This window comes from Ambystoma mexicanum, chromosome 13 (genome assembly GCF_040938575.1).
Source record: "Ambystoma mexicanum isolate Mex_15411 chromosome 13, UKY_AmexF1_1, whole genome shotgun sequence".
Lineage (NCBI taxonomy): Eukaryota > Metazoa > Chordata > Amphibia > Caudata > Ambystomatidae > Ambystoma > Ambystoma mexicanum.
The window spans coordinates 167,101,432-167,116,879 of record NC_090938.1 but is presented as its reverse complement, the minus strand read 5'-3'; the positions used below and the strand labels follow the sequence as shown (position 1 = coordinate 167,116,879).

The window sequence follows — 15,448 nt, the reverse complement described above, 5'->3', positions numbered from 1 at the left end:
ATGGCACATTGATAACTGCTAATCTGGAGGGTAGGCAGTCCTTCAAACGAATTTGGGAAGAAAGGCTGGGCACGAAGCTGGATGACCACACATGGTCGGCAATCTTTAAAGCTATATTCACGGGTTCACTGTACACCGCTGCCATGGAACATAGTTTTAAGATACTCCACTCATGGCATCGCCCTCCAGCCACCCTGTCCAAGATGTTTAAAGCGGTGTCCCCCTTTTGCCCTAGGACATGTCAACAACGGGGCACTTGGTTTCCCATGTGGTGGCGATGCCCGGTCATCCAGGTGTACTGGTCGGAACTGCTTAGCTGGATCAAGGACATAGAAGGGTACTCCCCGACCTTACAGCCACTCGAAATCCTCCTGGGTACTCCTATGTCGGAGACAGAACAGTCCGCATTCCCAAGGGTCATTGAGGCCATGTTGAGGGCAGGGAGGCTAGCACTAGCTCAAAAATGGAAAAATGCCCTAGCTCCATCCAAGGAAGAATGGCTTTGTAAACTCAGGTCGATCTTCACCTATGAAAAACTCTCTGCGATAACAAACGACACCATGTTGGATTTTATACAGGAATGGACCGCAGTGCTCCTTAACGACGATTGCATCTCTATGCGTCTGTAATGTACGTCCTTCAGCGACCCCATTTTACACGTCTCTCCACCAACCCCAGGGACCCAGCTTGGGCCCCTTACCCGCTGTGAACTGATCTGACCCCACTATGTCAAACTGTATGTCAAACTGAATGTCTAATAACGTATTGTTTTTCTGAACGCTCTCTCTGCAGCTTCTATAACCCGCAAAACCTCTGGACCTGGTATGTTTAAAAAAGTTGGGGGGGGAGAGGGGGAGGGAGGGGGGAGGGAGAGATGGATTAAAAAAAAATAATAATCAAAAATGTAAACTGCCATCTATGCTTGTTCAATGTATTGCTGGCAGGGATTGCCCACACACCCTACCTTATATGTATGATGTCAATAAAAACAAAGTTAAAAAAAAAATGTCAAAACGTCTTACAAAAAATGGCTAGCAATTCCTAAGGCTGAAAGTGGGGTAAAATTATGGCAACAAATTGCATACCTTGCACGCACTGGTGATTCTATTGGAATATGGCAGCACCTACAGTACTCAAAACCAAGATCTTTTCCTATAAACTGTATTACAGAGGCACAATGGAGCTGCCATATAAGTAGAACTCTTGGATGTGAAATGCCGAATGTGGACATTTTGCAATTGCCCTCTGTGCCTTGGGTGTGCAGCGCGTCTATTTTAGATATCATAATGATTATTGCAAACTGAAAAAAAATACGTGCTGCAGGGCTCGACGGGGTGAGCAATTTGCTATTAAAAAAGCAACCAGAGCTTTGGGCCGCAGCTCTGCACCTCCTGTTTGTTCAAATAGGCATGATAGGCATTATTCCCAAATCTTGGCCGTCTATTCATATACTAGACGTGCATAAAACGGGTGCCTGGGATTGCCCGACTAACTATCGCAGGTTAGCGATGCTGGACACATCATCCAAGATATTTGCTCGTGTATTATTGCAGGAATTGAATGTATGGATAAAAGAGAACAAAATCTTGCCTCCTAATCAAATAGGCTTCTGAGAAAGGTCTAGTACTGTGCATGGTTTGCTGCTACTATCTACGGCGGTCGAACATTCTTGAGAAAAATGTAACCTTGATGTGTACTGCGCATATATCGACTTCTCTGCAGCGTTTAACACAGTGCAGAGAAATTGATTGTGGCAGAAACAGAATGCATGGGGCATTCCAAAAGGCCTTCTTGAGATGCTCATGTTGCTACATACTGATACCACAGTGCGGATTCGCTTGAATGTAGAGGGCAAACTATCAGCGACAATGGACATGTCTAGTGGGATAAAACAGGGGTGTATGGTTGCCGCAGTACTATTTAATCTTTATCTGGCAGATATGCAAGCCGCATTTCAACTTAGCACCGCCAACCCGGTGAAGATCACCGATGTTATCATCGGATGGCTAGCATATGCAGATGACCTCATACTTTTAGATTCCACACCAGCAGGTCTCCAGCATATGCTAGATGCCCTTGTCAAATATTGTACTGATAATGGATTAGCAATAAATATTGACAAAAGTAAAGTGATGGCTTTTACAAAAAAACACAGGCCAAAAAAATATGTATGGGCGCTGAATGGCAAAAAAGTTGAACAAGTGAATACATATAAATATCTCGGTATCATTGTGGATGACAGACTGACATGGGCCTCTCACTGGGCTTCCTTACAAGCTCGGTGCTTAACCTCAACAAATGCAGTGAGTATATTTATCAGAAGAAACTCAGGATATTCCAATCAGAAAAACGATCGATCTTGCTGTACGCCATCATCATATGGGTGCATAAACTAATCAAATGCATAGTGTGCTTTGAAGCACGCCTGTTGTGTAAATTGTTCCGCTTACCCGTGAATGTAAGTGTGGAGTACCTGTATTTAGAATTTGATCTTCTTGGTATCTCATATGCCTTCATCAATCATTGTGTGATGGGATTTGAGAAATTAAGTAGATTAGAAATAGATACAATTACGGCACCTTATGTCGCAGCATTTCTAAAGCTAGTTGGCAAAGTATTGTTTGGCACCATGGGTAAACTAAAAATGCTGCACACTAAATGGGCTGGTTCATCTATGATTAACACCAAATTATTGTGATTAGCATGAAACATGCATTAAAACTAAAACTGAAAGAAGTTAGCTATGAACAATGCTTGAACGACCTAGCAACGAAATCACATAGTGGCTATTACTGCCGAGAACGTATTGACAGATGCTTCTCTCCAGGTTACATCAGTGCCTATCCTAGCCCACACTCTATTCGCTTATATCTGCTATAGAAATTTAATCGCTCAGAAGCATTAAAAACAAAGGGTGCCCAACTAGGCATACCACGTGCAAGCAGAATGTGTCGCTTTATGGTAGCAATGTAATTGAGTCAATCTACCATCTTCTAATTGTGTGCAACGGTTTGTGCGCATTGCAGCATAAGTACATGAAGACTTATAATAATCTTTCAGATCTTGATGCCGTCGACGTATTATGGAGTCAATTTATGAGTAGAAATGATATTAATTAGATATTTTTTTATGGTCGGATTTTGTAAAAGGATCGTCCAGATTTTATGATGTGTTGAAATGTAAACTGATCAGTTAATGATTGTGATTATGATTATGAAGATTTTAAATTTTGATTGTTTTAATATTGGAGATGTATATGTTTAATTTGTGTTTTACAAAGCTTTTTGCTAAAAGTATACTAATAAACTTTGAAACTTTGAAACTTCTCCTGGCATTTTCTCTTCAACAATAAGAAATTAATTGAACTAAAGACTGTTGGACACTGCCCAGGGGCTGATCCTTACTGAACCAGGAGAAGCAAGTCATTCTCCTAGTAGTAGCTAGGTTTCTTTCTGCTGATAAGCGGTAGGCTAGAGTACAGGACATTTTTGGACAGAGGACGGAAATTAATTTGGACTTCCTCCCTGAGGATGAACACCCCAGTTAATTCTTGGTTAGGTAGGTTCCACCCTTTAGAATCAGGGAAAGGTAGTTGTTTTCTTCTTACTTTAAATAAAAGGTATACTGAACTGCCACCTCTGTCTCCGACTCCACTCTCCAGCATGCCAAACTAGATATTGCAGGGCTTTGCACATCATGACAGAAGCTGCTCAATACGAGCCATGACTTTGCTGAGTTAAAATAAAGGGGGATTACAAACAGAAACGATAGGAAACATGCCATTTAAATGTACATCCAAAACACTGCAACAAAAATCTCACCTTTTTCCAGAGTGGCCACCACTCTATAGCACCTCAGAAAGGAATTGAATTTGCATATCAAACAGGAATGACTCATTAGCCATTCAGCTCTCCAAACTCCTGGTAGCTGCAATGTACTCTCTCTCCCATGTGTGCATAACCTCAAAGTATTACTGTACACATTCTAGGATCATTCATCTCTCCTTTTAAAATACTGTGGTGCATTCCAGCCAGTTTCAAACTCTAGAAATACCAAAACATGCAATACATACATAGACATAATTGAACAATAAAGGCATTGCATTGGGTGATGAAGGCATCAACGTGCAACCTGTGTTACCCGGAAAGTCTTAAACATGAAGAGAACATCCTGCATCTAATGTCACCCGCTGCATAAGGCATCTAAACGGTGGTTTCTGAAAAGCACTTGCATATTCCTGTCCTATCCTAGAATTCTAACAAACGAATGCAGAAAATATAAGCAGACTATATTGTGATGTCTTACCTTGTCGTGGTTCATGTCCACATAAGCCATTTGAATTAGGGAAGCTGCCCGGGCTTCACCAATATTTGCTGCTGTGTCCCTCTGGATATTATCCAGCATAATATTGTAAAGTATCATCCTGTGCATAGATGAAATCTGGAAAATTAAATGCAGGTTAGTTCCAGCTCAGGCAATGGGAGCCATTTGGTAGCAATGGGATGGGGACCAGCATTCTCCCTAAAACATGCTTTAAATCCTTTTGGACAGTTTTTCAAGCTATCCGGCTTAACCAATCTATTGATCAATCATAAGCAATCAAGATTTCAGCTATCTTGAGTAGTAGCATGTGTTGTCGCTGTTCATTAAGATACTGCAGCTTCAGCAACGCCAAATCCAGTGAGGCCAACTTTGAGTAGATACCCATGTGGTGTTACATAGCCTTTGACAAACATCCCACTGCCAATGCCAAGAAACACATACTCCACTCATATGCCAAAAGATTGCATGATAACAGGCATCACACTGAATCATGGAATCACATATGTCAGAATCAGGCAGCTATGTCGGAGTGGAGGTGCTAGCACGAACACATCTTTGGACATGAGATAGACGGACATTGGCAATAGCAGACAGGTGAGAACATCTAATTTTACTGGGTGGCCTGAAAGTATTAACATTATTCAATTTCTACTTCTGCAGTTCCTTATATTGGCTCTGAAGACCGTGCTAACAAGAATGGTTAGATCATAAAATGCAAAAGCAAATTTTAAACTTGATACTGCCTGTGTTCATTCACAATTGTTTCACCATGTATGAACTTTGAAGGGAAAGGAGCATTTAGATGAAGGAAGAACGCAGAATTGTTCTCAATGAAATGTGTAGCTTTAGTTTTGCCAAGGAAGGACAGTGAAAGGTATCCAGGCCTTTGCATGCGTGAAGATCGTTAGATATTTGTTGTTGATATCTGAGATATTTGGTCGAAAGAGAGGACAACGGTTCAGGGAGGAGAGAGCAAATGATAGAAAATGTCACGTGGTGTGGGTGCATGTGATGTAAGCATCATGAGCTGTGGGGGACAGGCTAATAATATGGAAAACTGTAAAGGGGGTTTTACAAGATGTGTTGCATACAGGGAATATGTCTCTTGTCCTCAGGGGGAAGCCACACTCCATTTGGGACTAGGGAGGTGAGCCCACTACACAAAATGCTCTCTAGGGGCCAAAGCAAGCGAGATCTCACTGGGGTTGTCCCCCCTCTCAGACAACATGGATGTCCTATATAAGGATTTAATCATACCTTCTGTTGAGACAACAACTCACATTGTTTTTTTGGTTATGTGTGAGGAGAACCATATTATGAGGCTAAGGGCCCTTTAATTGGGATGGGTTCGGCTGCTGACCCCACTCTGTGGACTTCTGTGCAAGTAACCTAGAACCAATCCTGTTCATTATCTTACTATGCAGGGCAGTGACTTTGCTGTGGCACAGGATGGATCACATTTGATACATGCTGGCGGAGGAACCCCGGAACCTGCAGAACACTGCTGAGCCGAGGCGGGTAAGACGCCACATAATCCAAGGTCTTCTATAGGGGAAGACGGGAGCAGGAGAAACTGGATGCACCCATACTCCGGAGACAAGATGCAGGAGTGATGGACACCCCCAAAGGAGACACGGTCAGTATGGAAAAGGTGAGGTGGGCAGTTGGACTCTGAGGAACCTATGAAGGGGTTAGAGACTGTGCTACATACATATCGCCGGCAAGGCCACGTAGCCCAGGAGCGGCCGAACAAGTCAGAAGCTTTGAAGGGGTTAGAGATGCTATCTGTTACACGCAGACGGCGATGCCAAGCAGCCCACAAGAGGCTGAGCAAACCAGAAGCCCTGAAGGTGACTGAGACATTGAATCGCAAATACGGTCAAAGAGGAAAAGCAACCCAGGCGAGGCTGGGAGTTCTATGGCCCTGGAGGGGTTGAAACCAATATAAAAAGTATAAGGCCAGCAAGGGCCAGTAGCCAATGAAGGGCTGAGAAGAACTAGAACTTTCGAAGAGAATAAGAATAACGATTACATACAGGCAAAGATTCTAGAGTTAGAGTTCAGGTCTAACAGTGTGTCAAGATTATTCAGAAGTTAGTTGATTTTGGAACAGTGTCCAAGATCGCTGAGTGGGGTAGAAGTTCTTCTTTCTGAAAAACCATAGAAACAAAGACGTTATTTTGAATTACCATCAGAGACTGAGACTGAAACCCGAAAAGGGGAAAAGAACTCAAACAAACTATAAAAGGGGTGAGGGTCAAGCGCCAGATATCCCAAGTCAAGAGAGGAGAACACTTGCATTCTATTATTGTTAGTGGTGAGGAAGGCCATAGGATAGAGAAGGTTTCGGACAGAGGATGATTGTTATTTTGGAGACATCCTGACAAGCACCTTCTTTATTATTTTCTTAGCTTAGTAAACTACCAGCATTAGCAGTAGGGCTATGATAGGCATTTCCTTCCTTTTATAAAGTAAAGTGAAACCCTAAGGTGTCTTCGAGTTCATCTTCTATGTCGGAATTACCACAAAGAGAAGAGGGATTAAATGCAGCTGCAGAAAACCTTGAGAGTTTTTTGGGGGGCTTTCATTTTGGAGTTCATTTTTCTTTCTTGGTTAACTTACTTAATGGGACAGTTATCAAATAAAATGTGAACACCTGTTGTGGTAATTGTTAGAGGATTTCCTCCCCGGTTCCAAAATTCACCTGACTATATACTGTTTTATTTGCAACCATTTTAAGGACTCCCAATAAACCTTTCGAAAAGCAGCTTCCTTTGCTCTGTGACAAATCCTGGAGATTTGTCCCTTCGCCCCAACAGGGAGCCAAAACCTTTGGGCCTAGGGAGTTGGGCCCACCAAGTGAAATCATCCCTAGGGGACAGGGCAAGCGGTATCCCAATGGAAGCGACCCCCCTTTGGGGACAAGGAATCCTCAAAGAAGTATTTCCCTTCACCGTCTCTATTGACAGAGTCCCAAGCATTCAGGTGTTACATAGGAGTTGCACAAGGTTACTAGGTTCAGGGCCCCTTTAAGGTGGATGGATTGATTTCTGACCTACCTCAGTTGCCACCCCTCGGTGGAACTGAAGACCAATGGATTAATTCCCTGCATTCTCAGAAGAAACCTAAATACACCTGCTATGCCAGTGAAAGGGAGAGATCTGGACAGAGAGCAGGAAATGCAGGCCTGTGCCAGAGTGCAAAGGTGGACGTCCATCCCCCCAAAGAAGGAACCCTTTAGGAAAGCCATGCAATGGGCAGGGTGTAGAGCAACCCCAAGCAGACCACAGAAGAAAGCTGCTCCAAATGAGGCTTGGGCCCAGGCGAATCTGGAATCTCCAAGAGGGGAAACAGCACTCAAGAACCGAAAAAGTACTGGCAAAGAACCCTCTGCCGCTGAAGCAAGGAATTGGTATCAAGCCACCAACTGTGCAGTCCACCACACGGGCGAATATGCAGATTTGCGTAAGACTGAGAGACCACCTCCCCCCTTCAAGCAACGACGCAGGAGAGAAGGTATGCAGCCGTGTACAAGTGACGGGTGGAGGAAGGGAAAGTCATGCAGATGTCCATGCACGGCTGACTGTCAGAAGAACAAAGAAGTGGATGAAGGAGCATTTAGCTGAGGCAGAACTGATTACCAGAAGACCCCAGAAAGGGTGAACAAAATTATAATCAAACCAGGGCTGAACGAGCCCTTAGCCCACGTAGGCTGATAAGCCAAAGAACCCTGAAGAGAATAAGAAAAAATGATGAAGCCACAGCACAGCTGATCAAGCCCATGGCCTACACCGGGCTGATTAAGAGACGGCCCTTGAAGGGGGGGGAAAGAAATCTCAAGCAACCTAGTGCAGAGCAAGGAAGTAGTCCAAGTCAGGCTCATAACTGGAGAGCCCCGGAAATGGCTGTGAGAAATTATAACAGTAACATGGTCGAACAGCACCATGGTCCTGTCACGATGCCCGCTCCCGGGGAGCCGGCTCAGGCCCTGCGTCCCCGAAAGCGGACATCAAGTCCCCGGGGAAGGTCCCAGCAACCCCTTATAGGGGCCCTTTGGACAGTGTCCTGGCGCCTATGGCGCCAGGCTCATAGAAAACGTCAGTCCTGGCGCCATAGGCGCCAGGCTCATTATGAAAGTGTTTGGGTGCACTTACCCGATGCAGACCATGCTGCAGAACCCCGGCCTCCTTGAGGCCTGAAAGGAACTACTTTATCTGTGGGACTCATTTATCACCCGGGCGTGGTCGGGGAAGGATACATACCTGATTGGAGGAAGGACACATTCTAGGAACTTCTTCCAAGGCTATTTAAACCACACCCGATCAGCCACACGTGCTTCGCGTTGTTCTGCATCTAGCAGCTGGACGCTCACTGTGTCTGCTCCTGCATGTTGACTTCTGCCACACCTGCCAGCATCCTGAATCACCTGCAAAGGAAGGGAACAAGAGAACAGAAGAAGGAAAAGGCCTCACCTGCTAAATCTGCATCCCAGAGACATTTCGCCGACAATCCTGAAAAGGAAGACATTTATTTTTAAAAGCACATCGCATCGATCGCTGCAGCGCCGCATTCTACTCACCTTTACAGGGCGCCTCCATGTTCAGCAGCGACCATCCGGATTCGCAGTCGCGCCCCCGCGCCTAGGGAGAAAAAGACAAGAACAAAGGTGAGAGAAAGAAGGGAAAAGGGAAGCTAAAACTCCATGTCAAGACTTACCTGTTGGGTCATTCCCTTTTCATTTCGGGTCCGCGCCGCATCCAGGCATTTTCGGACCCCGGCCCCTAAGGGGAAAAAGACATCAGCGTTAATGAGTGAATGAAAAGACATTACCAAAACACTCATTAAAGACTTACCTGATTTCCACAAGGATTTCACCGCTCACCTCGGGTCGGTGCCTGTTCCCCGGCATTCCGTACCCCGGCCCCTATGGGGAAAAAGACACTAGCATTAGAACATTAATGCATGGACACAAGGGGAACCACTTATAGAAAAATTTACCTGGAAGCCAAGCAAGTTTGGTTCTCACCCATCCGAAAATCCAGTGATGTAACTGGATACCAACGCACCCCTGCATCAGAAGCAGGATGGAGAGCTCGTCCTTCCAGACCCTAAGGTGAGACGCTACGGGGAAGCACAGAAGGGTTTTGGGGAGGGTGAGAGGGGTAAGTGGGAGGCCGATTGCATTATCCCGCAGACAGTTAACCCCCTATTCTCACCTACAGAAGGATACTTCTGCGAGTCAGACAAGCCAGATCTGGGGCCCGGTCCAGTCCATCTTCCGAACCCTGCGCATCACCTTAGACGAGGTCACAGCAGCGCGAACCAGGCCAGCGCCCCCGTGGGAGTCAGGTGAGCGTTACAGAACGCGAAGCCTTCCTACAAATTCCCACCCAGGCGCTATGGAAACTTCTGAGACTGATCAGTTGGCCCAATTACTGGGGGAATTACGGGCCGAAGTACATGCCGCTCGTCAAGAGACTAATGCCCTCAAGAGGGAATTAATAATATCAAAGGAAAGAACTGATGACCTGGCCAGACAGCTTTTGCAAGGTCAAGCTGGACAAACTCCTCTACCCTGTTCCGGAGGGAACCCCGCTCCTGTGGTTCCCAGTAACCCTGTGCAGATTAATCTACCTGGAAACATGCCGCTGGCCCCACCTGAACGCTTTGCTGGGGACCCGAAACGATTCGTCGTATTCATGAATCAGTGTCGTTTGCACTTCCTATGCAGATCTGGGGCCTTCCCTAATGATCAGACCAAAGTAGCCTTTGTATTGTCATATATCAGCGGCTGCGCTGCCGATTGGTCAGTTCCACTGGTTACTCAAGATGACCCGATTCTCCGTGATTTTCAAGGATTTCAAGCAAGCATGGAAAGGTTATTTGCTCGACACTCTCAGGGGCAGGCTCTGGATGACGAACTTATATCCCTGCGACAAGGCAATCAGGATCTCCTACCCTATATTGCAACCTTTAATAGACTAATTGTGGAAACGGGATGGCCAGAGGATAAAAGAGTCACGTTATTTTATCGAGGTCTACGCGGAGAACTTAAAGATGTATTGGCCCAAGTTGTAAATCCGCCCCAAGAATGCACAGAATATATAGACTTAGTGGTCCAATTGGATCACAGACTTCAAAACAGAAAAACAGATCGGTCCAGGTTTGAGACCCGGGTGTTGGTCAAGACCCATGCTAACCCCAAGGGAGTTGATGTCTCTGAGCCTATGCAAATTGGAGGAGTTAAAGAACCCTTAACTCAAAAGGAACGTGAAAGGAAGCAGCAGTTAAAATTATGTCTTTATTGTGGGAACTCTGGACACTTTCTACGAGATTGCCCGGCAAAACCGCCCCGAAAAGCGGTAGGAGCCGCTGATAAAAACCATGAAGACTCTGTTTCGGGAAACGACTCAGCCCGACAAGCGTAGGGGTCCGCTTGCCGAGCTTGAAAACTAACTCTCAGACCGCGCATTTCATTGTGCCAATGGTTCTCGTAGATCCAGAAAAGCCTAAGCGGTTGCATGCAATAAAGGCATACATCGATAGTGGGGCTATTGGAAACTATGTGGATCGTGAATTGGTCTCTAGGATTAACCTCCCTCTCCGTCCTAAAACCAGCAAAGATGTCATCACCACAGTCGATGGAACTGAAATTGCCTCTGGATCGGTAACACATTCCACTACTGAGGTGACTCTTATTGGTCCAGACGGCCATCGGGAGGCAGTTGTTTTTGATGTAATCAAGGCTCCACAGTTTCAGGTTATTCTTGGAATTCCTTGGTTAGAGACACATAATCCTCGAATTGATTGGCGAGCTAAGAGAATAACCTTCCCGGATTGTGCACAAACCTGCTACCCAGAAAACCTGAAGATTAATCTAGCATCTGTAACCTCTGCCTCCATGCAATTACCTCCGGAATACCAGGACTTTCAGGACGTCTTCCAAAAGGAACAGGCCAAGACGTTACCTCCTCACCAATCGTACGATTGCCAAATCAATCTGGTGCCCGGTGCACAACCCCCTTGTAGCAGGATTTATGCCCTTACCGAACCTGAGAACCTGCATTTGAGACAATATTTGGATCAATACCTCGCCAATGGTTTAATTCGCCCGCTAAAGTCCCCGGCATCCTCGGCTTTGTTCTTCGTGCCTAAAAAGGAAGGCGACCTTAGAACTTGTATCGATTACCGCACATTGAACCAGATAACGGTTAAAAACCGTTATCCTCTGCCTCTGATTCCTGAGCTCCTTGACCAGGTGAAGGACGCTTGCATATACACCAAGTTAGATCTCCGGGGGGCATATCATCTGGTGCGAGTAAAAGAAGGCGACGAATGGAAAACAGCCTTCCGTACAAAATATGGATTATTCGAATACCAGGTAATGCCTTTCGGGTTGTGCAATGCGCCTGCTGCCTTCCAATCTTCATGAATGATGTCCTTCGGGAACTCATCGATGTTTGTGTTGTCGTCTATATCGATGACATTCTAGTGTACTCCTCTTCCGAATCTGATCACAGAAAACACGTTAGGGCAGTTCTGGAAAAACTGCGCCAACACAAACTATTTGCTAAACTGGAGAAATGTGTTTTCCATACCACAGATGTTGAGTTTCTCGGTTTCATCCTGACACCCAAAGGAGTCCGAATGGACTGAAGAAAAGTGGATGCCATCCTCAAATGGCCATCACCTAGCTCTGTAAAAGGGGTTCAAAGCATGCTCGGCTTTGCCAATTTCTATCGCAGGTTTATCCCGGAATTTTCACGCATAGTACAACCCATTACTGCACTCTTGAGGAAAAATAAACGTTTTGAATGGTCTGAAGAAGCCGAGCAGGCCTTCCAGGATTTAAAAGCTAAGTTTACCTCTGCACCTATATTGAAACACCCACGTCCAGATCTCCCCTATGTCGTCGAAACTGACGCATCCAGCCTAGCCATGGGAGCAGTTCTGTCTCAAAGAGATCCTGAAACCAACCAACTGCATCCCGTAGCATTTTGGTCCAGAAAATTCTCGGCACCAGAGATTAATTACGCAATCACTGACAAAGAACTGTTAGCCATAAAGTCCGCTTTTAAAGCCTGGCGGCATTACCCTCTTGGCGCTCGACATACCATCACGGTGATCACTGATCACCGGAATTTACAGTATTTGAAAACCGCCAAGGCTCAGTCATCACGGCAGCTCCGATGGGCTTTGTTTTTCGCTGAATTTGATTTCGTGATTACCTATCGACCTGGCTGCAAGAACGGCAAAGCAGACGCCTTATCCCGAATTGGAATGGGATAATCTGATCCAAACTCAGAACCAATACCAATAATTCCCGAACAGAGAATTCTAGGCATGACTTCGTTACAGATGCTTGAAGACATTCAAGTCAGAGTGAAACAACTCCTGGACCCTACAGTCCTACAGGATTGGATACAAAAGGGATCAGACTTTACCATAGATAATGGTTTACCTTATTACCAAGGACGCTTATTCCTGCTGCACAAGGATTTATACGAACTAGTTATTTCAGGTTATCATGATACATTAATAGAGGGACACCCCGGTATTGCCAAGACAATGGAAAAGCTGAAACGACAATTCTGGTGGCCCTCTTGGCGAAAAGATGTTAAATCTTTTGTGATGTCCTGTGGTGTTTGCGCCCAAAATAAAGGTCAAAAGAAAAGACCAGCCGGTCTCCTTCAACCTCTAGACATACCGCCAGCACCCTGGCACACCCTATCAATGGATTTTATTACGGACTTGCCTCCTTGTTCGGGATACAATACCATTCTGGTAATTGTGGATTTGTTTTCCAAAATGGCCCACTTCATTCCTTTGAAAGGTTTACCTTCAGCTTCTGTCCTAGCCAAAGAATTCCTCGAAAATATTGTTCGGCTACATGGATTCCCATCTATACTAATCTCTGACCGGGGAAGCCAATTCATTTCCCACTTCTGGCGCAAATGTTGTCAAATGGCACAAATCGACGTAAGATTATCGACCAGTCACCACCCTCAGACCGATGGTCAGACCGAGAGGACAAATCAGACCCTTGAGCAGTACTTACGGTGTATGTTACAGCAATCTGAAAGCAACTGGAAAGACATTCTTTGGATAGCCGAATACGCATATAATAATTCGATACACTCTGGAACTGGCCATAGTCCTTTTTATACCTTGTTTGGACATCACCCTCGAACCTCAAACCTCGACTCACCTCAGAACCTCGGAGTTCCCGCAGTAGAACATCTGCATTCTACCATTACCCGAGCCTTCAAAGAGGCAACCACGCATTTAGAACAAGCCAAGAGAAAATACAAGGAGAATGCTGACCTACATCGGAGTGAAGCACCTCCGTATCAGATTGGGGATCAAGTGTGGTTAGCTACCAGACATTTACCGCTCAAAGGGCCTCGAACTTTTAACCCAAAATATCTGGGACCTTATTCTATTACGGCAATAATTAACCCAGTAGCGGTTAAACTTGATTTACCAGCTAATATGCGAATTCACCCTGTTTTTCATGTGTCACTTCTGAAACCAGTGGTACCCGGAACCCGACTACTCAAACCTCCAGAACCTATTCAAATAGATGGGGAACCCGAATTCGAAGTGAAGAACATTTTAGATTCAAAAATGTTTAGGTCAAAGCTTTTCTACCTAATTGATTGGAAGGGGTACGGACCTCAGGAGAGGTTGTGGGAACCCAGTGACCATGTGCATGCACCTCGATTAGTCAGGAAATTCCACCGACTCTTCCCAAACAAACCAAAACCCCTGGAGGGAACAACCTTGGGAGGGGCCTTGGGGGGGAGTGCTGTCACGATGCCCGCTCCCAGGGAGCCGGCTCAGGCCCTGTGTCCCCGAAAGTGGACATCAAGTCCCCGGGGAAGGTCCCAGCAACCCCTTATAGGGGCCCTTTGGACAGCGTCCTGGCGCCTATGGCGCCAGGCTCATAGAAAACGTCAGTCCTGGCGCCATAGGCGCCAGGCTCATTATGAAAGTGTTTGGGTGCACTTACCTGATGCAGACCATGCTGCAGAACCCCGGCCTCCTTGAGGCCTGAAAGGAACTACTTTACCTGTGGGACTCATTTACCACCCGGGCGTGGTCGGGGAAGGATACATACCTGATTGGAGGAAGGACACATTCTAGGAACTTCTTCCAAGGCTATTTAAACCACACCCGATCAGCCACACATGCTTCGCGTTGTTCTGCATCTAGCAGCTGGATGCTCACCGTGTCTGCTCCTGCATCTTGACTTCTGCCACACCTGCCAGCATCCTGAATCACCTGCAAAGGAAGGGAACAAGAGAACAGAAGAAGGAAAAGGCCTCACCTGCTAAATCTGCATCCCAGAGACATTTCGCCGACAATCCTGAAAAGGAAGACATTTATTTGTAAAAGCACATCGCATCGATCGCTGCAGCGCCGCATTCTACTCACCTTTACAGGGCGCCTCCATGTTCAGCAGCGACCATCCGGATTCGCAGTCGCGCCCCCGCGCCTAGGGAGAAAAAGACAAGAACAAAGGTGAGAGAAAGAAGGGAAAAGGGAAGCTAAAACTCCATTTCAAGACTTACCTGTTGGGTCATTCCCTTTTCATTTCGGGTCCGCTTCGCATCCAGGCATTTTCGGACCCCGGCCCCTAAGGGGAAAAAGACATCAGCGTTAATGAGTGAATGAAAAGACATTACCAAAACACTCATTAAAGACTTACCTGATTTCCACAAGGATTTCACCGCTCACCTCGGGTCGGTGCCTGTTCCCCGGCATTCCGTATCCCGGCCCCTATGGGGAAAAAGACACTAGCATTAGAACATTAATGCATGGACACAAGGGGAACCACTTATAGAAAAACTTACCTGGAAGCCAAGCAAGTTTGGTTCTCACCCATCCGAAAATCCAGTGATGTAACTGGATACCAACGCGCCCCTGCATCAGAAGCAGGATGGAGAGCTCGTCCTTCCAGACCCTAAGGTGAGACGCTACGGGGAAGCACAGAAGGGTTTTGAGGAGGGTGAGAGGGGTAAGTGGGAGGCCGATTGCATTACCCCGCAGACAGTTAACCCCCTATTCTCACCTACAGACGGATACTTCTGCGAGTCAGACAAGCCAGATCTGGGGCCCGGTC

General features: G+C 46.0%; 1 protein-coding gene across 2 annotated transcripts in view; it reads right to left on the bottom strand.

The window, feature by feature from the left end:
* The window catches only part of LOC138520101 (maestro heat-like repeat-containing protein family member 1), a 758,658-nt gene that overhangs the window by 463,231 nt on the left and 279,979 nt on the right, over window positions 1-15,448 (bottom strand). For both annotated transcript variants that reach the window (XM_069632611.1, XM_069632612.1), the window contains exon 5: window positions 4,306-4,440. In XM_069632611.1, coding sequence (XP_069488712.1) covers window positions 4,306-4,440 — 135 coding nt within the window. The remainder of the gene's footprint in view (window positions 1-4,305; window positions 4,441-15,448) is intronic.